At 33.0% G+C, this 23,636-nt stretch overlaps 1 protein-coding gene across 1 annotated transcript in view; it reads left to right on the top strand.

The window, feature by feature from the left end:
• The first annotated feature begins 8,702 nt into the window (after window positions 1–8,702).
• The window catches only part of CCDC178 (coiled-coil domain containing 178), a 327,539-nt gene continuing 312,605 nt past the window's right edge, over window positions 8,703–23,636 (top strand). The window contains exons 1-4 of the mRNA XM_074339729.1: window positions 8,703–8,729; window positions 11,425–11,665; window positions 12,182–12,271; window positions 18,380–18,519. Coding sequence (XP_074195830.1) covers window positions 8,703–8,729; window positions 11,425–11,665; window positions 12,182–12,271; window positions 18,380–18,519 — 498 coding nt within the window. The remainder of the gene's footprint in view (window positions 8,730–11,424; window positions 11,666–12,181; window positions 12,272–18,379; window positions 18,520–23,636) is intronic.

The raw sequence follows: 23,636 nt of genomic DNA on the forward strand, positions 1-23,636 counted from the left end.
CTTACTTTGTTCGTGTCTGGTTTTGGTACTAAAGTGTTTATAACCTCACAATTGAATTGGCAACTGTTTCTTCATTTTCTATTCTCTGACAAAATATAATGTAATATTTTAATTTTTTTGATTGGCTGAATGTATGTCTTTTTAGGAAAACATGAAACTATTGATACAAAATATTTATTAGTTAGAGGACTATTTAGGATTTTATTTATTCTTAATTTACTATTGGCAATTTATAATTTTTTTCTTTTAAAAATGTGTTCATTTGGTTAAATTTTAAGTTTATTGATGCTATATTGTTAATAGTATTTATTTTTATATCTCTCTATATGCACTTATTCCTCTTTTACTTTCATACTATTGTATTTGTTTCCTGTTTCTTCTTTTTTGTCTTGATCAATTTTGCCAGACATGTTCATTTGTGCTAAATATTTCAGTGGTAATTTCTTACCTTTTAAATTATCTTTAGGGTTTTTTTTGTTGTTGTTTATTTACTTTCTATTTTATTAATTTTAATTCTTGTTACCCTTTCTCTTTCTTCCACTTTCTTTGGGTTCCTTGCCCCACATATTCTTATAATATGAATCAACACAATAGCTGACTTTGTGTGCCTGTCTTCTTTTAAACTAGAATTTTTGTCAAGGCTCTTTTTTATGGATAAATAATATTCCATTGTATGAATATTCCACATATTGTTTATACATTCCTCAGTAGGTGGATAATTTGGTTGTATCCACTATAGGGCTTATTGTGAATAATGTTATGAATATTTGAGTACAAGTTTTTATGTGGACATCTGTTTTCATGTCTATTGGGTAAACACTTAGGACGGGAATTACTGGGTCATTTGGTAACTTGATGTTTAACTTTCTGATTACTTGCCAAAATTTTTTCAAAGCAACTGCAATAGTTTACATTCCAAAAAGCAATATATGAGGATTCTAGTATTTCCACACTCTTAGCAACACTTGTTATATTGTTTTTGTCTTTTTTTTTCTTTTTAATCCTATTATAGTACGTCTTCATGTGAAGTGGCATCATTGTGGTTTTGATTTGCATTTCCTTAATGACTAATGATGATGAGAATCTTTAAATGTGCTTACTAGTCATTTGTATATCTTTGAAGAAATGTGTATTTAAATCTTTTGCCTACTTTAAAATTGAGTTATTTGTCTTTTTTATTGTTCAGTTGTAAGAATTATTTATTTGATCCAGAAACTAGACCCTTATCAGATATATGATTTGCACATAGGAACGATTGTATTTTCACTTTTTTGATATTGTTCTTTGTGGCACAAACATTTTTATTTTAATGAAGCCAATTAATCTAATTTTTAAAATTGCTTGTACTTTGATTTCATATCAGAGAAACTATTGCTGAACCCATGATCACAAATATTTACCCCATTTTCTTCTGAGCGTGTTATGGTATAAACTCTTGCATTTTAAGTCTATGATCCATTTTGAGTTAATTTTTATATATAGTTTAAGGTAGGAGACAAAATTCATGTTTTACATTTATATATCTAGTTGTCCCTCTGTTGAAAAAAAGACTATTATTTTCTCATGGAATAGTCTTAGCACTGTTGTAAAAAACAACTGACTATAGATATGGGTTTATTTCAGGAATCTCAATTCTATTTCATTGACCTACATGTCTGTCCTTATGGCAGTATCATACTGTCTTGATTATTACAGATCTGTAGTAATTTTTGAAATCAGAAAGAACTATTCCTTCAACATTGTTCTTCTTTTTCAAGATTATTTTGTCTAATCTGGATCCCTTCCATTTCCATGTGAATTTTCGGATCAGTTTGACAATTTCTGAAAAAAAAAAGCAAAAAAAGCTGTTGGAATTTGATAGGAATTGCTCTAAATCGGTAGATCAGTTTGAGGAGTTTTGGCATTTTACAATTATTTCTTTCAATCTACTAACACAAGATATATTTCTATTTATTTGGGTCTTTAATTTTTTTCTACAATGTTTTATAAATTTTAGAAAACCAGTCTTGCACTTCTTTCATTAAATTTATTCCTAAGTATTTTATTATTTTTGATGCCTTTTTATTTAATTTTAGTTTTGGATGCCTTTTATTTTATTTTCTTGCTCCTAATTACTCTGGCTTGAATCTCCAGAACAATATTGAATAGAATTGGCAAAGTGTAGCTATGTTTGTTTTTTTTCCTGATTGTAGAGGAAAACTTTCATTCTTTACTATAAAATATGTAATCTGTGTATTTTTTGCAAAGGTCCTTATCATGTTGAGGAAGTTTCTATTCCTATTTTGTTGCCTGTTTTTAACATGAATGAGGTTGATTTTGTCAAATACTTTTTATTTGCATCTATTGAAATGATTGTGTGGTTTCTTCCTTTTCTTGATATGGTGTATTACACTGATTGATTTTCATAAATTGGAACATTTCTGGGATAAATCTCGCTTGGACCTGGTGTATAATCCTTTTTATATGCTACTGATTTGGTTTGTTAGTAGTTTGTGAGGATTTTTGTATCCATGTTCATAAAGAATATTTTGTGTATAATTTTATGTTCTTGTGATGTCTTTGCCTGAGTTTGGTGTCAGGGTAATATGGGGCTCACTATGAGTTCGCAAGTGTTCCCTCCTCTTCTATTTTTGGCAAATTTTATGAAACATCAGGGTTAATTCTTTAAATGTTTGGTGATATTCACCCATGAAGCCATTTGGTCAAGGGCTTTTCTTTGTGGGAGGATTTTTTTTTTTTTATTACTAATTTAATTTCTTGTTATAGTTCTATTCAGAATTTCTGTTTTATTCTTTTTTTTTTAATTAAATTTATTGGGGTGACAATTGTTAGTAAAATTACATAGATTTCAGGTGTACAATTCTGTATTACATCATCTATAAATCCCATTGTGTGTTCATCACCCAGAGTCAGTTCTCCTTCCATCACCATATATTCGATCCCCCTTACCCTCATCTCCCACCCCCCACCCCCCACCCCCCTTACCCTCTGGCAACCACTAAACTATATTGTCTGTGTCTATGAGTTTCTGTTTCTCATTTGTTTGTCTTCTTTTGTTGTTTTTGGTTTATATACCACGTATCAGTGAAATCACATGGTTCTCTGCTTTTTCTGTCTGACTTGTTTCGCTCAGCATTACTCTCTCAAGATCCATCCATGTTGTCACAAATGTTCCTATATCATCTTTTCTTACTGCCGAATAGTATTCCATTGTGTATATATACCACAACTTCTTTATCCATTCATCTATCGAAGGACATTTTGGTTGTTTCCATGTCTTGGCCACCGTAAACAAAGCTGCAATGAACATTGGAGCACACATGTCTTTATCTCTAAATGTTTTCAGATTTTTTGGGTAGATACCCAGGAGAGGGATTGCTGGGTCATATGGCAATTCTATTCGTAATTCTTTGAGGAACCTCCACACTGCCTTCCATAACGGCTGCACCAGTCTGCATTCCCACCAACAGTGTATGAGGGTTCCTTTTTCTCCACAGCCTCTCCAACATTTGTTATTATTTGTCTTGTTGATGATAGCCATTCTGACTGGGGTGAGGTGATATCTCATTGTGGTTTTGATTTGCATTTCTCTGATGATTAGTGATGTTGAGCATTTTTTCATATGTCTATTTGCCATTTGTATGTCCTCTTGAGTCAGTTTTTATAGTTTGTTGCTTCCTAGGTGTTTGCCCATTTCATCTAGGTTCTCTAATTTATTGGCATAATATTGTTTATAGTATTCCCTTATAAATCTTTCTATATGGTACTTAGTAATATCTTTCTTCACTCTTGGTTTTAGTACTTTGAGTATTGTCTTTTAAAATTTTTTTTCTGCTCTGTGTCAGTCAAGCTAAAGTTTTGTCTATTTTGTTAATCTTTTCAAAGAACCACTTTCTGGTTCTGTTGATTTTCTCTACTGTTTTGCTATTCTCCATTTCATTTATCTGTAATATTTATTATTTCCTTTCTCTACTTCCTTTGGACTTATTTTGCTCTTCCTTTTCTTAGGATGGGAGACTAGGTTATTAATTTGAGTTCTTTTGAATTGTAGGTATATATAGCTATACATTTCCCTCTGAGCAATGATTTCATTAAACTGCATAAGTTTTAAGAATTTATAGTTTTGTTTTCATTCATCTCAAAGTATTTTTTAATTTACCTTGTGATTTCTTCTTTGACCCATTGTTTATTTAGAGTTGAGTTTAAAATTTACATATTTGAAAATTTCTTAAATTTTCTGTGGTCATTGATTTCTGTTTTTTCTGTGTGGTGTGAGGAGATTGATTTAAACTCTTTTGAGTATGTTGAGGCTTGTTTATGGCTTATTATATCGTCTGTTATAGAGAATGTTCCATGTGAACTTGAGAAAAATTTGTTTTCTGCTCTTTTTGGTGGAATATTCTATAGTTGTTTTTTAGGCCCAGTTGGTTTATGATGTTTTCAAGTCTACTGTTTACTTGTCTACCTTCTTTCTAGTTGTTGTGTCATTATTTAAAGTGGGTAAGGGAAGTCTCTCACTATTATTATTGAGTTGTTTTCCTTCAATTATGTCAGCTTTTACTTCATGTATTTTTAGGCTCTATTAAATTTTTATATATCTATAATTGTTATAGCTTCCTGATGGATTGACCCTTTTATCATTATGTAATGTCCTTCATCTCTAGTAATAATTTTTGTCTTAAAGTCTGTTTCACCTGATATTAGTATGTCTACTCTAGTTCTCTTTTATATACGTTTTTATGGTGTGTCTTAACATCCTTTTGCTTTAAAACTATTTTTGGCTTTGAATTTAAAGTATGTCTATGAATTCTGCCCATGTTTGACTTTTCATTGGAGAGTTTAATCCATTTATATTTAGCATAATTCATTAAAAGTAGTATTTAAATCTTCCACTTATTTTTTTTCTTAATGTCTCATGTCTTTTCCTTTGTTCCTCCATACAGTAAAAAGATATTTCCTAGAGTACCATTCTAATTCCCTTGTCATTTTTCTTACTACATATTTTTGAATTATTTTCTCAGTGTTTATGTTCGAGGTTACAATTAACATAATAATTTATAACAATCTTAAGATTAATGTTTCAATATTAAACATAAACTTTGCTTCTATATAGCTCCGTTTCACCTTTCCTACTTCTGTTATTGTCACAAATTATGTCTTTATACATTTGTGCCAACCATTGCGGATTTTAAATTATTGCTTCCTAAAGTTGTATTTTAATTCAAATAGGACAGGAAAAAATTACAGCCAAAAATACATGCATACTGTCTTTTATATTTAATACTTAATAAGTAGTTACCTTTCTTTGTAGTGATATGCTATTTATTTCTTAATGCGGATTCAAGTTACTATTTTTGTTTTTTGTTTTATCTGTAAATGCCTTAATTTTTTTCTTCATTTGTGAAGGATAGTTTTTCCAGATTAAAATTTTCAATTGGCAATTCTTTTTTCTAATTCAGCATTTTCAAAATGTCAATCCATTGCCTCTGGCTCCATGGTTTCTATTCATAAATCACCTTTTGATCTTATTAATGATTCCTTGTGAGTGATTCATTGCTTGCCTCTTGCTGCTTTCAAGATTCTTTTGCTTTTCACATCTGTGATGTGTCTAAATTTTGTTCATTCTACTTGGAGTTCCTTGAGTTTCTCGGACGTGTGAATTAATGTTTATCATCATATTTGTAATATTTTAGTCATTGATTCTAAAAGCAGTCTTTCTACTCTTTTTGCTGTCCCTTCTCTTTCTCAGACTTCTGTGATGTATATGATGATACGGTTGCCATTGTCCTACAGGTATCTGTGGCTTTCTTAATTTTGCTTGCTTGCTTGCTTATTTATTTATTTATTTATTTATTTATTTATTTATTTATTTTTCTTTTACTCAGACTGGGTAATATCAACTGACCTATCTTCAAATTCAGAGATTCTTTCTCTGCCTACTCAATTTGAGCTCCTCTAGTGAATTTTTCATTTCATTTATTATAATTTTCAATTCCATAATATCTACTTGGTTTCTTTTTACTGATATTCTCTATTTGACGTCATTCTCATACTTTCAAAAAATTGTTTAGTCATGATTTTCTTAGCCCTTTGGACACATTTAAAGTAGACAATGTAAAGTCTTTGACTTAGTAAGTCCAAACTCTGGATTTCCTCAGGGATGATGCCTATTGATTGATTTTTTTTTTAAATTAATAAAATTTTATACTTAGAGTAGTTTCAGGTTTACAGAAATTAGCAGATAGTATAGAGTGTCCACTTATCCACTGTCCACCACCTCACAGTTTTCGAGTATTATTAACATCTTTCTTTAGTGTTGTACATTCATTACAGTTGATGAACCAATACTGATACATTATTGTGAACTAAATTCTGCATTTTACACTAGGACTTGTTCTTTATGTAATATAGTTCTATAGGTTTTGACAAATGCATAATGTTATGCCATGCTTCTTAGTCTTTTTCCATCTTAAGTGTGACAAGAAGGCTAGAGGGGGCTGGAGTTGGGTATTTCCCTTCCCTACATCAGTTAGGGAAGTAGCTCTGTTAAAGTAGTTTTCCTTGAGGTCAGATGGAAAACAGAACACTCTAGGCATAATCCATAGATTTTTTGAAAATGGTTGTTTTTTACTCTGGGCATAATTCTAAAATAGTTACTTTTCTACTCCTCCTTCTAAAAGTAGGGAAGAATATTTCTCCACTGTTTACTGTGAAAATCTGGTGAAGCTCCTGGAATAAAACTAAGAAATAAAATTAATGAAAGTGTAAGTGACCCTCTAAGACTGGTTCCCAGGAGTTTTCGAGCTAGTGCACACTCAGCCTCCAGCAGTTCATCAATTACAGTTTAAATTTTTCTACCCATTTTTGGCTTCCGCAGTGTCTGCTCCCAGTAAATTGTGATTCTCTCTGTATTTACTTCTGTCTCGCTGGCTTTGTGGTGTTAGTTTGCATTCAATTCCATCAATTTGACTTCAATTCCCTGATGGATTTAAGAAGAGTTGATTTTCAGTTAATTGAACTTTCTTATAAAGTGTTTTCATTTTTTTAATACCTACGTTATGACAGATTTATCCCTGACACATTTGTTTTTTTGGAAACAAAAAACAATATATTTTTCTCTAAATTTTTTCTTCATGTTTAAAATGCATTACTGTATTATTACACATACTTATATCTTTATTAACTATAGCTTTAATTTTAAAATAATAACTTTTTAGGTTAAGAGTTAATAACTGTTTAGCTTAAGATCTAGATTCCTTTATAATTTGCTCACATCAAACTTTCTTAGGAAAGAAATGTATATATTTTATTTACAGAGTTTTCTGTATCATTTTTATTTGGCTATTTTTTAAGATAAATTTAAATCATACACATTGTAATGGTTATTTGATTAACACCGTCTTTCATCATTTTTATACCTTTTCAACACATTTCTTTTACGTTTGCATATTTTTCTATTAATTTATTTTTGCCTCATTTTATTCTTTAGTGGAGTTTTAGACTATAAATATCCTATTTGTAAAGGATAGTAAATATTAGCATTAGATATTCTTACATTTATTTATGTATGTATGTATAAGCTATCAAGATAGTTTAATGCCACTAGAGCAAAACAATATATTTTCTGTTTTATAATTTACATACTATGAAAAGCTTAAGTCTTAAATTAATAATTTAATGCATTTTGTTAAATATATACATGATAAATGTAGAGCCACAATTCCATTCTAGAAAATATTTTTATCACACCATAAAGTTTTTCACCTGCCACAGGCAACTATTGTTTTTATATCTATCACGATAGTTTAGTTTTGTTTTTTTGAAACTTATAGTAATAGAATTATACAATATCTGTTGTACTTTCTCTGATTATTTTTACTCAGTACATTTTTTGAGGTTTGCCAATTTTACTCCATTCCTGTTTACTGTTCAGCATTATACTATTGCATGACTACACAATATTTTTAAAAATTATTTTCCTAGTGATGAATATTAAGTTTCTGGTTTCTACTGTTATGATTAAAGATATCACAAATGTTCCTGGTTGATCTTTTCATGGACCTACACTTTATCTTGGGTAAAAGCTTAGGAGTGGTATTGCTGCATTTTAGAGTAAACATATTTAACTGTATAAGAAATAGTCAAACACATATTAATATATTCTTATGTTTGAGAATTTTTTAAGCACTTCAGAGATTATATAATGAAATATAAAATTTTCCTTCTCTACACTCCCTCTTTGCAAAGGTAACCAGTCTAAACAGTTTCTTGATCTATATGTTTTATATACATTTACAAATGTCTATCAATATTTTCATCTCATTTAAAAAACAAAAAGTGATGACAAAACATACTCGTACATACAAATCTGTGTCTCGCTATTTTTCACTTAGCAATGTATTTCAGGCTACTTTGTATAGCAGCACATAATGATTTACTTGCTATTTTTATTTATTTATTTATTTACATATTTACTTATTTATGTTTTCCAGGTTTATTGAAATATAATTGACATATAACATTGTGTAAGTTTAACGTCTACGATATAATGATTCAATAACATGTACATATTGTGAAATGTTTACTATAATGTTATTGAACACATCCTTTACTTCACATAATCACTATTTTGTTGTTTTGGTGAGAACATTAAAATCCACCCTTCATAGCAACTTTCAATTACAGATACTCCTTGACATATGATGGAGTTACATCCTGATAAACCCATGGTATGTTGAAAATATTGCAACTCAAAAATGTATTTAACCTATGGAAAAACATAGCTTAGCCTGTCTGATTTCTACTCAATGTGTATCATTTTTGCATCATCATAGAGTCAAAAAATCCTAAGTTGAATCATCCATCGTAGGTCGGAGACCATCTATACACAATACAGTGTAGTTAATTATAGTCACTGTGCTGTATATTAGGTCCCCAGAACTTATTCCTCTTGTAACTGGAAGTTTGTTCTCTTTGACCCACATCTCCTCATTCCCCCCATGCCAGCCCCTGGCAACTGCTGTTCTACTCTCTGCTTCTATGTGTTCAAGTTTTTCAGGTACCACATAGAAGTAAGATCATATAGTATCTGTCTTTCTCTGTCTGACTTATTTCACTTAGTATAATGTCCTCAAGGTACATCCATGTAGTTGTAACTGGCAAGATTTTCTTTTTTCTTTCTTAATGGCTGAACAGTATACCATTGTGTATATAAGCCATATTTTCTATATCCATTCATCTGTATATAGATATTTAGTTGTTTCCATGTTTAGGCTGTTGTGAATAATGTTGCAGTGAACAGGGGAGTACAGATACCTCATTGAGAAAGTGATTTCATTTCCTTTTGATAAATACCCTGAAGTGGGATTGCTGGATCACATGGGAATTCTATTTTTAATATGTTGAAGAACCTCCATATTCAGTAGTGGCTCCACAAATTTATATTCATGCCAATAGTGCATAAGAGTTTCCTTTTCTCCACATCCTTGTCAACACTTTATTATCTTTTGTCTTTTTGATAATAGCCATTCTAACATGTGTAAGGTTTGATTAGCATTTCCCTGAAGATTAATGATGTTGAGCACCTTTTCATGTACCTGTTGGCTATTTGTCTTGCTTGGAAAAATGTTTGCTCAGGTCCGTTGCTCATTTTTTAACTGGATTATTTGTTTTTATGCTAGTGAGTTATATGAGTTCTTTATTTATCTTGAATATTAACTCCCTATTAGATAGATGGTTTGGAAATATTTTTTCTCATACTGTAGGTTGTCTTTTCATTATGTTGGTTGTTTCTTTAGAAGGTTTTTAGCTTGATGTAGTCCTACTTACTGATTTTTGTGTTAGTTGGTTGTGTTTCTTGTGTCATACCCAAAAGATCCTTTATAAAGACCAATGTCAAGGAACTTTTTCCCTATGTTTTCATTTATGAGTTTTGTGGTTACAGGTCATATGCTTAAGTCTTTAAACCATTTCAAGTTAATTTTTTTGTGAGTCAGATAAGCTAGAGATCCAGTTTCATTCTTTTGCGTTTTAATATCCAGTTTTCCCAATACAATTTTTTGAACAGACTATTCTTTTCCCATTGAGTATCCTTGGCTCCCTTGTCAAATATTAATTGGTCATATGTTCATGGGTTTATTTCTGGGCTTTCTGTTCTCTTCCATTGATCTATGTGCCTATTTTCATGCTAGAACCATACTGTTTTGATTATTATAGCTTTCTAGTATAGTTTGAAATAAGGAAGCGTGATGACTCCTGCTTTGTTCTTCTTTCTCAAGGTTGCTTTGGCTATGTGGGGTCTTTTATGTTTCATAAGAATTTTAAGATTTTTTTCTATTTCAGTGCAAAATGCCATTGGAATTTTGATAAAAATTGAATTGAATGGACATTTTAACAATATTTACTCTTCTATCCATGAGCATGGTATCTTTCCATTTATTTGTGTTCTTCAATTTCTTTCATCAATGTCTTATAGTTTTTGGTATATAGATCTTTCACTTCCTTGGTTAAATTTATTGCTAAATATTTTACTCTTTTCATGCTATCGTAAGTGGGATTGTTTTGTCTGATAAAAGTATAGCTACTTCTGATCTTTGGTTTCCATTTGCCTGATATCTTTTTCCATCCTTTCACTTTGAGCCCTTAAAGCTGAAATGAGTGTCTTGTAGTAGTGTGTAGATGGGTCTTTTTGTTTGTTTGTTTTCTTTATTTTAAATCTGCTCAACCTCTCTGTGCCTTTTGGAGAATTTAATTATTTGCATTTAAAATCATTATTGATAGGTAAAGATTTAATGCCAACTTGTTGATTGCTTTCTGCCTGTTTTTCACTTTTTTCTCTCTTGCTGTCTTTGTGAATTGATGATTTTCCATATTGGTATACCCTGATCCCCGTGTGTGTGTGGAGGGGTTGGGGTGGGGTGGGGTGTGTGTGTGTGTGTGTGTGTGTGTGTGTGTGTGTGTGTATTTACTCTAGGTTTTTGCTTTGTGGTTACTTTAAGGATTACATGAATCATTTTATAGCTATAAGAGGTTATTTTAAGCTGGTAACAACTTAACTTCAATCACATACAAAAACTCTACCCTTTTATTCCTCCTTCCTTCACATTTTATGTTTTTGATGTCACAATTTCCATATTTTTATATCATGTATGTATTAATGAATTATTTCAGCTATAGCTATTTTAGTATTTCTGTCCTTCAACCTTTATACTAGAGTTGGTGATTAACACTCCACCATATTACAGTATTGAGCATTCTCAATTTTACTATATACATCACTAGCGTGTTTTATATTTTCACGTTACTGACTGGTGTCCTTTCATTTCAGCTTGAAGAAGTCCTGTTTTGTAAGACAGGTGTAGTGATGATGAACTCCCTCAGCTCTTGTTTGTCTGGGAAACCCTTTCTCCTCCTTTATTTCTAAAGGACAGCTTTGCCTGCGAAACTGCTGGGTTCCTGGCAGAGCAGGGCCCTGGGAACCGTGATCACTTGCACTGCATGACTGACGTGGGCAGCCTCAGCTGTTCTTCTGTGTTCAAGCCATTGCTGTACTTCTCAGCTTTGCTGTTCTTCTCAGCTTTGCTGTTCTCTGGCTGGGGTGAAACCAAAGTGATTCCTTTGTTCACTGCCCAAAACGGGCGGGTAAGCTGGTCGCTCACCCTTTCCAGTGAGGGAAACCACTATTTCAAGCTGGAAAGTTCCCTCTTCTAACTGAGCAGTGTCTGCCTGGAGGGATGGGATGATGCAGGCAAAATGAACTTGTCTTCCCTTTTTTTGTGTGTGGTTATTCTCAGGTTTTGGTTTAGCAGTGTTGCTGAAGTTCTTAAGTGGATTCCTGAACTCTCCTATAACTAGTTTTGTTTGCGGATAGTTGTTTAATTGTTGATCTTTGTTGGGGGACGGAGGCTGGGGTTTCCTACTCTACCATTTTGGTGATGTCACTGTGGGTGATCTCTGTTTTAATAGCTGCATGCCGTTTTGAATACCTTTTGAGACTTCAGCTAATTAAATAACAGAAAACATCTAAAGATATTGTACTGTGGGTTTTGGTTGATATTTGTATTATAGTTACTTTTTCAAGGACAACACTTACAACATACTTTTGTACATTAGTTTGCTTATTTTAAAATTTTAATAAGCAAATATTAGCTGCTCACAGAAATATTTGTTTTCTTTTTCAAAGACAATGCCACATCACAAGCTTTGGTTCTGTTTGGTGCCCCTAAGGATGCTGTTGAGATTTTTCATGAAAATAAAATGACAAATACTGAAGGTGAGGACTGAATGTAAATTTTATAGTAACCTATGTAAACTGTTTTTATATTCACTCATTAGTTTGTGATGTCACTATTATATTTTTATTAAGAAATAAACCTTAAATATCAATTAATAGTTAACAAACTAATGATATATAATAAGAATACAATATTGTAATATATTTTATTGATAACATCGATTATAATTGGGTTCATAAAAATTGTTTACAATTTCACAAATGTATGGATTTTTACAACAAACATTTTCTTTGTTGCTCATGCCAGGACTGGCAGATGCTGGAAACTTTTCAGTTCAAATGGTCTCTTAGAAGAAAAAGGACTAATGTTTTGGGGGTTTGAAATCCAGAATTAAAATTTATTCATTGAGAATACAGAAAACATTATCTCTGAAAGTGTTTCTGATATTTTATGTGGAAAGAGGTGGAAAGAGATAATGAAATATATACATTTCATGTATAGGGGTTCATACTTGTTTCTTAGGTCATTCTGGTGGAGAACTTTACATCAAAAAAATTGAAATCTTGATTTTGGTAAATTTCTGCTCTGTGGATTCTCAGTTTAACAGGATAAAATTGGGATAAGTTACCATTCTGATTCTTTATTTCATCCAGTAGAAATGTTGAATAGAATCTTAATATCCTGGGTTAGAGTTTATTGCCCACAATTAATTATGAGTCATAGTTTTGGAGAAATTTTTAAAAATATCAAATGATTGATTTATGAACCAGTACATTCAAAATACTGGAATGTATATGTGCTTCTAGGATACAGATATGTTTAAGAAATGGAGTATAATCATAGACCAAATAAAATATAACTATACACTAATTAGAAAACCGTGGTTATATAGAGTAATGAGATGACAAAGGGTAGTTAAAACGTTCTGTACTCAATTCTGATGTGTAGGCAAGGGGTGTCCAAGCAATTCTTGGACACCAATTGGTGTCCTTCAATTCAGTTCAATTCTGACACCATCTACCTGGAGATAGCATCCGATCCTACAGGTTAAGGGCGTAGTCCTACAAGACTGCCCCTGCTCCCACTTCAGATGCCAGTAGAGAGCCCAGCTTATCACCTGTGCTTCTGACCAACTGCTATAGATTAGAGGTTTTAATAAATGCCACCTCCCGACGATTAATTTGCTGCAGTGGCTTATAGAACTCAAAGAGACATTTTAGTTTCTAAATTACTAGTTTATTATGAAAGGATATAACTCAGGAACCACTAGATGGAAGAGATGCATAGGGCAAGGTATGAGGAAAGAGCACAATGCTTCCTTGCCCTCTCAGAGCTTGCCACTCTCCCCAAATCTCCATATGTTCAACAACCTGGAAGTTCTTCAATCCCCATCCTTTTGAGTTTTTATGGAGGCCTCATTACTAGGCATGGTTGATTAAATCATTGGCCTTTGGTAATTGACTCAACCTCCAGCCCTTCTTCCCTGGGGAATGGACAGAAATTTCTTATTTTCCAGTCATGTGGTTGGTATTCCTGGCAATCAGCCCCTATGCCTAGGTGGCGTCCAAAAGTCACCTCATTAACACAGTGAAGCCACCTTTATTGCTCTCATTGCTTGGGAAATTTCAAGAGTTTTAGAAGCTCTGTGTCAAAAACAGGACAAAGGAGAAAAAGCTCTGTGTCAAAAACAGGACAAAGGAGAAATATATTACTTATTATAAATCACAATATCACAGTACATGACAAATGAATAGTATGGGCAAGAATTACCTTCAGTGTTTTGAGTAACACCAGTGTTTATGGTCTCTAAGGATTAACGGATAAAGACTAATTTGAACTGAATCTTAAAGGATACATTTGTAAAAAGTGATAAGGGTATTTAAGCAAGAAGAACAGAATGAGTCAGATAACAGTGATGAAATAGTACAAAATATGGAAAAAATAGATTACTTTCACTGTAGTATAGGGAAGATTCAGAAATGTAAAGATAATTGGTTAATATGAAGGAAGAAATGATTCAGGTGCAGTCAAGAAGCATTCTGTATTTCAAGCTCAAGAGTGTGAACTTCATTTCTCAGTCTCCGGTTGTGTGTGTGTGTGTGTGTGTGTGTGTGTGTGTGTGTGTGTGTAATGTTACATAACCAAATCCTTTGCTTGGAAATATGAGTCTGTGCAGAATTATTTGGGTGCAGGTGGAAGTATAGAGACTGATTACTTTATCATTCTAGTCCAGGATTAAGGTAATAGGGCTTGACCTATGAAGGATCAATGTCTATGAAAGATAGGAATCAAAGAGACATTGCAAAGGAATTGTTAAGATTTGGTAATATATTGATATAGAAACTTGAATGAAAAGAGGATTCAACAATGATTTAACTGTTGTGTACTTTGATAATGGGAATTGATAAGAAAGGAAAGGAGGTTGAGTAGAATGAAGGCCAGTTGAGTTTTAGAAATACTGGCTTTGCAAATGGGTTTGTCCCTTCAAGACTACCTTTGGCTTGCTGGCCTTGACAAAGTCCAGATGTTTAATACCAAGTAGACTGGAGGTGGGCCTGTAACCAAAAGTTTTATGTTGGTATATCTTTACTCTCTCACCATTCTTTTATTTGCCAAATAGTTCCTGATTATCCATGCTGTGTGAGGCACCATTCTCACTGCTTGGAATGTATCGGATTCCTGCATCCTGGAGCTCTGTCTGTATGTTTCCTTTTCCTTTTTCAGCTCTATGTCTGATGGTAGGAATGTGTTCCTTTCCTCTGTAGCCTTTCTGGCTTTGGCATATTAGTTTACTGGTGTTAGGAATTTCGTTGTTGCTTTGTGTGTGGCATATCAGCTTCTCTATGGGTACATTCTAATTTTAATTCTTGTTCTCCCATTCTACAAAGGACGTTACAGTTCCAACCTTCCATATTCTACATTCAGTGCTAGGGCCAGGCTCTAGGAATGGCATGCTTTGGAAGATTTGTACATTTTGGCAAGAAGTTCGGGGTAAAGTTATATCTAAAGATGGTTAGTTGGGAGGTAAGCACTTAGAGGAGCTGACTAAGAGAGACAATTATTTCTTACCAAGAGTCATGATTAAGGACTATGTGGAGAAATAGGTAATGAAGAAGTGATAGAAAGCTATTAAAGAGGAATAGCTTTCCTAGGAAGTATTTCAAGGAAGTATTGTCTACTATGTTCTGTAGTATAAAGAGTTTAAAGAGAAAAGGAGAATGATAGGAGATTATGGAATTCTGCCACTAGGCTATGGTTAGTGGTGTTTTCATAAAATAAATTTATGGAGGTAAAATTTAAGTATAATAAAGTCTACTCATTTCAGGTGTACGAGTCAATGGCTTTTGACAAATGTATGCATCCATTTAACCATTATCTTAAAAAGGATATAGAATCTTCCATCTTTCCAGAAAGTTCATTCATGCCTTTTATAGTTAGTATCACTCTACTCCTTGTCCCATATCCACTGATAGGATTTTAGTTTTAACATTCTAAAATTTCAAATACATCTTAAGTTATTGGGGCTGGCTGAATAAATTATGTGAGGATTAAATTATTGAGCAAGGAGAGTTGATAGTTTATGAACATAATATTTCTATTTCATTTGCCAACATAATCAGCCAGTCCATATTTTTCCTCAAATGGAAGTTTCATGCTGCAGAGTCTCAACAAACCAACTCTGACCTAAGACCAGGAGGATCTTCCCTCGTATACATTGATTTTCAGCAAGGGAGTTGGAGTTGGGCAGATGCTTAGAGCGGAGGAGAGTCTTGTGTGAGCTTAGTTCTTTAAATACTCACCCTGATCACTTGCGCATAGCCCTCATTGGGAGGAGTTCTTGTCAATTTATATTTGACTAAAACCACTAATTCATTGTATCATGGAATTTTAGGGGGAAAAGATCTTATATAATGCCCCACCCCACTGACCCATTAATTTATTGAGAAATCTGAGGTTTGAGAGTCAATAGTTTCAGCTTAGGAAGCACAGTTAGTTATCAGTCAAGTAAAAAAAAAAAAAAAAGAATGAACATAGACTCCTAATTCAGTGATCTAGGTGTCTCTTTAAGAGGGGTAAAATTAAAAAGAAATGGAAAGTAAAGTATTAACATGTATCATGCATACATTAGAATAAAAATAGTAATAAGAGCTCAAGAATTATGTTTCTTGCTTGTACTGCTTATGATATGTCTTTTACAGATTTTCAGTGCAAAATTTAACTTCATAGTATTTCATTTCCCCCACTTTACCATATGTAAAATGTTAATTCTAAACCATAGGGGTGCTATGGAAATTAATTAGTATTCATGCAATATATTGAGAGTAGAATATGCAGAAAATATTAAATGAGTCATTACTATCCTTGTTTTCTCCACATTTAATGAAGCAAAACAATTGTTTTAAGTATAAGGACAACTGCCTGCTTGTTAAATGTATATTAAAACCTTATTTCTAGAGGAAGGGCAACATGCCCTTATCAAGATACTTGGATAGGAGCTCAATATGTAATTTTCACCAGCTTGTTCTTGGTCCTTTGACTATTGCTAAGATATATAGATATAGATATATAGATATATATGAACTAAAGAGGAAAGATGGAATGTAACACACCCAAAATAGTCATAGCAAATATTTGTGTCCAGTATGTTCAAAGCAAACTAAAATACTTCAGAACATTGATACCGATATATTGAGGGAATATTCAAAATTGAAAAACAAGTGATATGTGAAACATCTGAAATGCCCTGAAATACATTTTTAGGACTGCTCCTCTTTATTTTGCCACATTTTAAAAAATGTAAAAACTTTTATAGTATAGTTTACACTCCCTGGCCAAGGAGATACAGTTCAAGTGCCAACTCTCCCACCTACCATCTTTATGGAACTGGACAATTTATATAAATTTTCTAAGCCTTGGTATCCTCATCTATGAAATAAAGATAGTAATCACATTTCATAAGATTGTTGTGAGGGTCCAATAAAATGTGCCATCAAAAGTACTTAGCATAGTCTCATGTTTAGCACTTGATTTTAGTGTTCAAAAAATGTTAGAATACACACACACACACATACACATACACATACATTCATATATATGGGATAAAGTCAACACTTTGATTTATAATGAAACAGATATGCCATTTTCACAGAGATTGTGTTTTTGGAGGAGGAGATTATGGGACTACATTTACAAGATTGCAGTTTAAATGAAGGTATGCAAAATTTTTATCATCTCTGTGGATTGGCATTGAAACGAAAGGCACAAGCTGGAGGCAACAGCACTACTTCTAATTCTCAAGGTCAACTGAAATGAGGACATCACACTGTTCTCACTGAGGCACCAAGCCTGTTTTGTGTCTGGCATTTCAGATCAGTGATTGCAGCTATAACCCAGCCCTACAGTGTCCTTAGAGGCAAAAGGACTGTAAGTAAGCACTTTGGTGGAGTTTCATGGACAACTTTGCTGTGCTTCTGCAACCTTCAGTTGATTCCGACATGCCAGGATTAGAATCATTGAGGCACATCAGACTGAGTGGATTTTCTGATGAGTACAACTTGAATGCTGTAGTGAGAACATCAATCACTCTTGATATGAGACTCCAATTTTCAGAAATGGAAGGTAGAAAATGAGGTTATTATGAGGATGAAGGGGACCTGCTTTTATTTTTTTAGCGCGAGAAACTCATGCTGGATTTAAGGAAAAACTCCTTCAGTGCATGAATGGTTGGATATTATTTACATTGGAAAATGTGGAATCTCTTTGAAAGGAGTATTTAAAATATATGTCAAAGTCATTTTTTAAGTGATTCAGGCTCTATCTCGAAACAAATGGATGAATATGTTTTCTCTCTTTTGTCTTTACTTTTCCCCCCAATGGTTCATGATGCTGTGGAACACTTAAACCTTTTAACTTTGAAGTTTTGTTTTCGCTTTTTAGTTTCATTTTTATTACATTTTAAGTCATAAAAGATTATTTTAGGTTTTAAATTTTAGAAGGTTTACTTTGTAATTGTGCCATATTTATCAACCTGTTTGTTAAAAAAATCTTTGAGTATTAGTATTAATAAAGCTGAATATTTTTGCATATTCTGGACATCAAGCTTACTACACTATATGTAACTGATAACTAACTTCTGTCTACTTTAGGGGTGAATAAAGGCATTTACTTTAGCTACCCATGTCGACGTCACAGCTGTGCATTAGTAAACATCCCAGCACCATGTGTCAACAAAATGATTTCACACATTGAAGATGTAGAGTCTAAAATACAAGAACATTTGAAACAGGTAAGAGATATATAAAATGCTAACATTATTGTAAGCTCTATAGAGCCTATAGAAGGCCTGTTATTTAAAGAACCCAAAGAGTTACTATTATTTTCTATGCTAGTTGAAATACTTTATAGGATCTTTGCTCAGTTGTATAATTTCCTAATCTAGACATGCTTTTGATAGTCGTACTCCGAAAGGCTGAAATGATCTCATTAAATAGATCCCCCCCCCACCCTGTTTGCTCTTTATCCAGAGGCAATCATGCTAAGTAGTAATTTCCATAAGCCAACTTGACTAGTAAATCAAATAGCATTTACATCCTTTTTTGGGACACTAAACCAATTAGATGATTAGACGAGTAAATTAGTGTGTAAAAGGACAGTGTGCCCTTTTTAATGAGATGTTTTATTCTGAAGAAATACTTAATAGGTCTGTTGAAAAAGAATATGACATTTCTTTCTCTTTTTAACCTGTTGGTTTGCCTTTATTATTCTGAAGGGAGTCCAATCTTGAAATCACTGTAACTTTCAATTATTTTCAAAGGATGACTTAGGAATGATAAACACCTCCTCATACCTTTTATTAAGATTGTATTTCTGAGCAATTAATGCACAATTGGAGTGTCCAAATGGAAGGGTAACTTTGTCAGAGACCTGTGTTATTTCTCTTTCTGCACCACTGTTACTGCCTCAGGCTCTGAAAAGGTTCTAGTGGCCACTGATGATGATTGATCTAGGGTTTTGTTTCCTTCAAGAAAAGCATTGTAGTGTGTTTGTTAAAATTACAGGCTTAGATGGGAATGGAGATACTGTGTTAAAGAATCAGCATAAGATATACATTAATATATATTAGCTATTGTTCTATAATATTATTTATATCATTTCATATTAGTATCATATTATCTCTGTTACTTTGTTAGTGCCGTCTTCTGGTGCCTCCCTCAGAATCTAATACATAGTAGTCACTCAATAAATGTCTGTTGAATGAAAAATAATGAATACCTGAAGCAGTGCCTTTCTTTTATAGATACATCTGATGCATCTATCCATCTAATATATTCAGAACTACCATTTACAAAACATCTGCTATTTTCTTTTTTACTTTTAAAAAAAGATTATTATTGAAATATAACTAATATGCAATATTATATTAATTTCAGGTGTACACCATAGTTATTCAACATTTATATACCTAAAAATGTGATCACCGTGATAAGTCCAGCAACCATCTGACAGCGTACCACACTATCACAATATTATTGACTATATTCTCTATGCTGTAAAATACATCCCCAAGATTTCTTTGTTTTATATATGGAAATTTGAACCTCATTCCCCTATACTTTCCCCTCTTTACTGAGTTTTTATATTACAGTTGACATCCAATATTGTTTTATATTAATTTCAGGTATACACCATACTGGTTAGACATTTATATAATTTAAAAAGTGATCACCCTGAGTAGTCTAGTACCCAGCTGGCAATATACATAGTTGTTACCATATTAACTATATTCCCTGTGCTTTACTTTACATCCCCATGACAATTTTGTAGCTACCAATTTGTATTTCTTAATCCATTCCCCTTTTTCACCTACCTTGATATCCCCTCCCATCTGGCAACCATCAAAATGTTCTCTGTATCTATGACTTTGTTTCTGTTTTGTTTGTGTGTTTATTTTGTTCTTTACATTCCACTTACAAGTGAAATCATATAACATTAGTCTTTTTCTGTCTGACTAAATACACTCAGCACAGTACCCTCTAAGTCCATCCATGTTTTTGCAGGTGGCAAAATTTTATTCTTCTTTATGGCTGAGTAATATTCCATCATATATATGTACCACCTCTTCTTCATACATCCATTCAGGGACAACTAGGTTGCCTTCATATCTTAGCTATTTTAAATAATGCTGTAATGAATATATAGATGCACATGTCCTCTCGAAGTAGCGTTTTGGGTTTCTTTGGATAAATGCCTAGACCTAGGATTACCAAATCCTTCTTCATCTCGTGTTTGTCTTCTTTGTTTTAAAGTCTGTTTTGTCTGCTATAAGTATTACTACCCCAGCTTTTTGTTTGTCTGTTTGTTTGTTTGCTTGTTTCAATTTTTATGAAACATCTTTTTCTATCCCTTTACTTTCAGTCTGTGTGTATCTTTTGATCTGAAGAGGGTCTCTTGTAAGCAGCATATGTAAGGGTCTTGTTTTCTTACCCATTTAGCCACCCTGTCTTTTGATTGGAGCATGTAATCCATTTACATTGAAAGTAATTTTTGATATTTGTAGTTATTGCCATTTTGTTATTCATATTTTTTATCTTTTTTTTCATCTTAAAGAAGTCCTTCTAACATTCCTTATAAGACTGGTTTGGTGATGATCAACTCCTTTAGCTTTTTCTTGTCTGGGAAGCTCTTTATCTGTTCTTCAAATCTAAATGATAGTTTTGCTGGGTAGAGTACTCATGATCTTGTTTGTAGGTCTTTGCTTTTCAATATTGTGTGCCAATCCTTCTGGCCTGCCAAGTTTCTGTTGAGAAACCAGCTGACAATCCCTTATAAGTTACTAGTTGCCTTTCTCTTACTGCTTTTAGGATTCTCTGTTTGTCTTTAACCTTTGCATTCTAATTATAATTTTCTTGGTGTGAGCTTCTTTGGGTTCAACTTGTTTGGGACTCTCTGCAATTCTTGGGTTTGAATGTCCATTTCCTTTGCTGAGTTAGGGAAGGTCTCCATCATTATTTATTCATGTAAATTTTCAATTCCTGCTGTCTTTCTTCTCCTTTTGGTACACCTATGATGTGAATGTTGGTATGCTTATCTCGTCCCCCATTAAATATCTCCTGATAAAGCACCCAAATCTGAAAATATACTGATCTTCACTTTGTTCAGTCCACTGTGACTTATTTGTTTGTTTTTGTTTGTTTGTTTTTGATGAAGCTACGTTTCTCTTGGGAACTGTGAGGAGTGCATTTATGATGGGGTAGGGTGAGGTCAAGGACAGGGAGAAAGTGATGCCCTCATTAGGCCAAGCAGTTTTTCCTCTTCTTTTAATTTGCAATAGTTTTACTTTTGTCTACATTGTCCACTGTGTTTCTCTACAAACTGCTAAATTTTTAAAAACAGCTTTATTGAGATAATTTAGATACCATAAAGTTTGCCATTTAAAGTATATAATTCAGTGGTTTTTAGTGTATTTTCAGAGTTGTGTAACTATTGCCATAATCACAAAAGCCTGCACATTATATAATCCCATTAATATGAAATGTCCAAAGTAGGCCAGTCTATTGAGACAGAAAGCAGGTTGATGGTTTCCCAGGGCTGAGGGTGACTGCTGATGGGAGTGAGATTTCTTTTTGGGATAATGCTTGTTTTTAATCAGGATAATCTTAATCTTTTATTATATCATGTTCTCTAAGTAATTATAAAGCTATAATCTATATTAGGTATGGAATACATTAGATGAATGAAAGATCAATCTTTTTTGGATCAGCCCTTATAGTTTGTTTGCCCATTATAACACAGTATTTTCTACTGTGTCAGAATAAACACTGGAGAGCCTGTGATTAGCAGAGATAAAGCTGCCATAATAAGCTTGTCCATATCCTCATTGCAGTTTAATTGAAGTTCTGAATTTTGAAAAGAAAATTCTTCAGAGTAGTGTTACTATGAACATTTTCTCTACTTATTATTTTTGCAAAGAATAAGGAAACACTGCAAAATGATGGAAATAATTGCCTAGATAACTTCCCATACTAGTAAAGGTTTTATTTTCTGCCACCTTATTCTCCTAGACTAGAGATAGTTTTGTTTAATTTGTAATGATCTCTACCGAAGTAAAAAATTTCCTCTTCATTTAATCAATGCAAATCGTTAAGATGTTACCATGATTTAAAAGAATGGCATAGAGAGAAAGTACAGATGTTCCACAACTTATGATGGGGTTACACGTTGAAAACATTGTAAGTTGAAAATGCGTTTAATACACCTAACCTACTGAACATCATAGTTTAGTCTAGCCTATCTTAAACATGCTCAGTTGGACAAAATCATCCAACACAATGAGTACTCTGTAGAGTATTGGTTGTTTACCCTTGTGATTGCAAAGCTGACAGGAAGCTATGGCTTGCTGCCTCATGAGAGAGTATCTTACCGTATATTGCTGGCCCAGGAAAGGATTTAAATTAAAAACTTGATGTACGGTTTCTACGGAATGAGTATTGCTTTTGCACCATTGTAAAGTTGAAAAACAGTAAGTCAAACGATCCTAAGTTGTGGACTTAGAAATCTGTATTTAGAAATCATTCTTTAGAATACAAAGATTATATTGTACAGATATTATAACATCATCAATAAGATGATAGTAAAGCTAATATTTATTAAGTGCTTACTTTATATCATAAGCGTAATATGCATGATTTCATTGACTCCTTATTGAAATCATGTCAGGCAGAAGCCACTATTATCCCCAATTTGCTGATGAGGAAAACAATTCCAGAGGTTGATTTCCCCTAAGATCACACAGTTAGTGGCAAAGCCAGCATCCAGACGAGGAGTGTCTGAGATCCCAGACATCCGATTCATCACTGTGCTGGGTCATCTATCCCTGAGAGTATGTCAGCTATGAGGACCAAAACACATGAATGTTAAAATGCTTAGAATTCCAATTGAAGACTTTGCTTAGTTACTCCATTTCATATTTGTTTTTAATTCTGAAACCTGACATTTAATCATCTGAACCTTTTGACCGCATTTCTGATACTTTGAATTCTCTCGTTTTGTTAATTCAATTATATTTCATTTGAAACTTAAAGACACTTCAAATCCTGATATATCTACTGTTCCCCATTCTGGCATTCCATTTTTCTTTACTTCCTAGCCTCATCAGTTCATGTCTTAAAACACTCACCAACTGATATGTTTGGTCCTTTACTTCTTTATCCTGTTATTCTTCTAGTCTGATAAAATGGCAACCCTGGTGAGATCTCACTGATGGTTGGACATCTCCACTCCTACCCCCAGCCTGCTTAATAGTTCTGGAGAACATCACACAGTAAACCAAATTTGAGATCTTAGGCATTTGTGGTCTCTAACCTCAATGAGACCAGTGTCCCGAAATTATTCTGGTTGTCAACC

Source organism: Rhinolophus sinicus, linkage group LG09, assembly GCF_036562045.2.
Source record: "Rhinolophus sinicus isolate RSC01 linkage group LG09, ASM3656204v1, whole genome shotgun sequence".
NCBI classification, from domain to species: domain Eukaryota; kingdom Metazoa; phylum Chordata; class Mammalia; order Chiroptera; family Rhinolophidae; genus Rhinolophus; species Rhinolophus sinicus.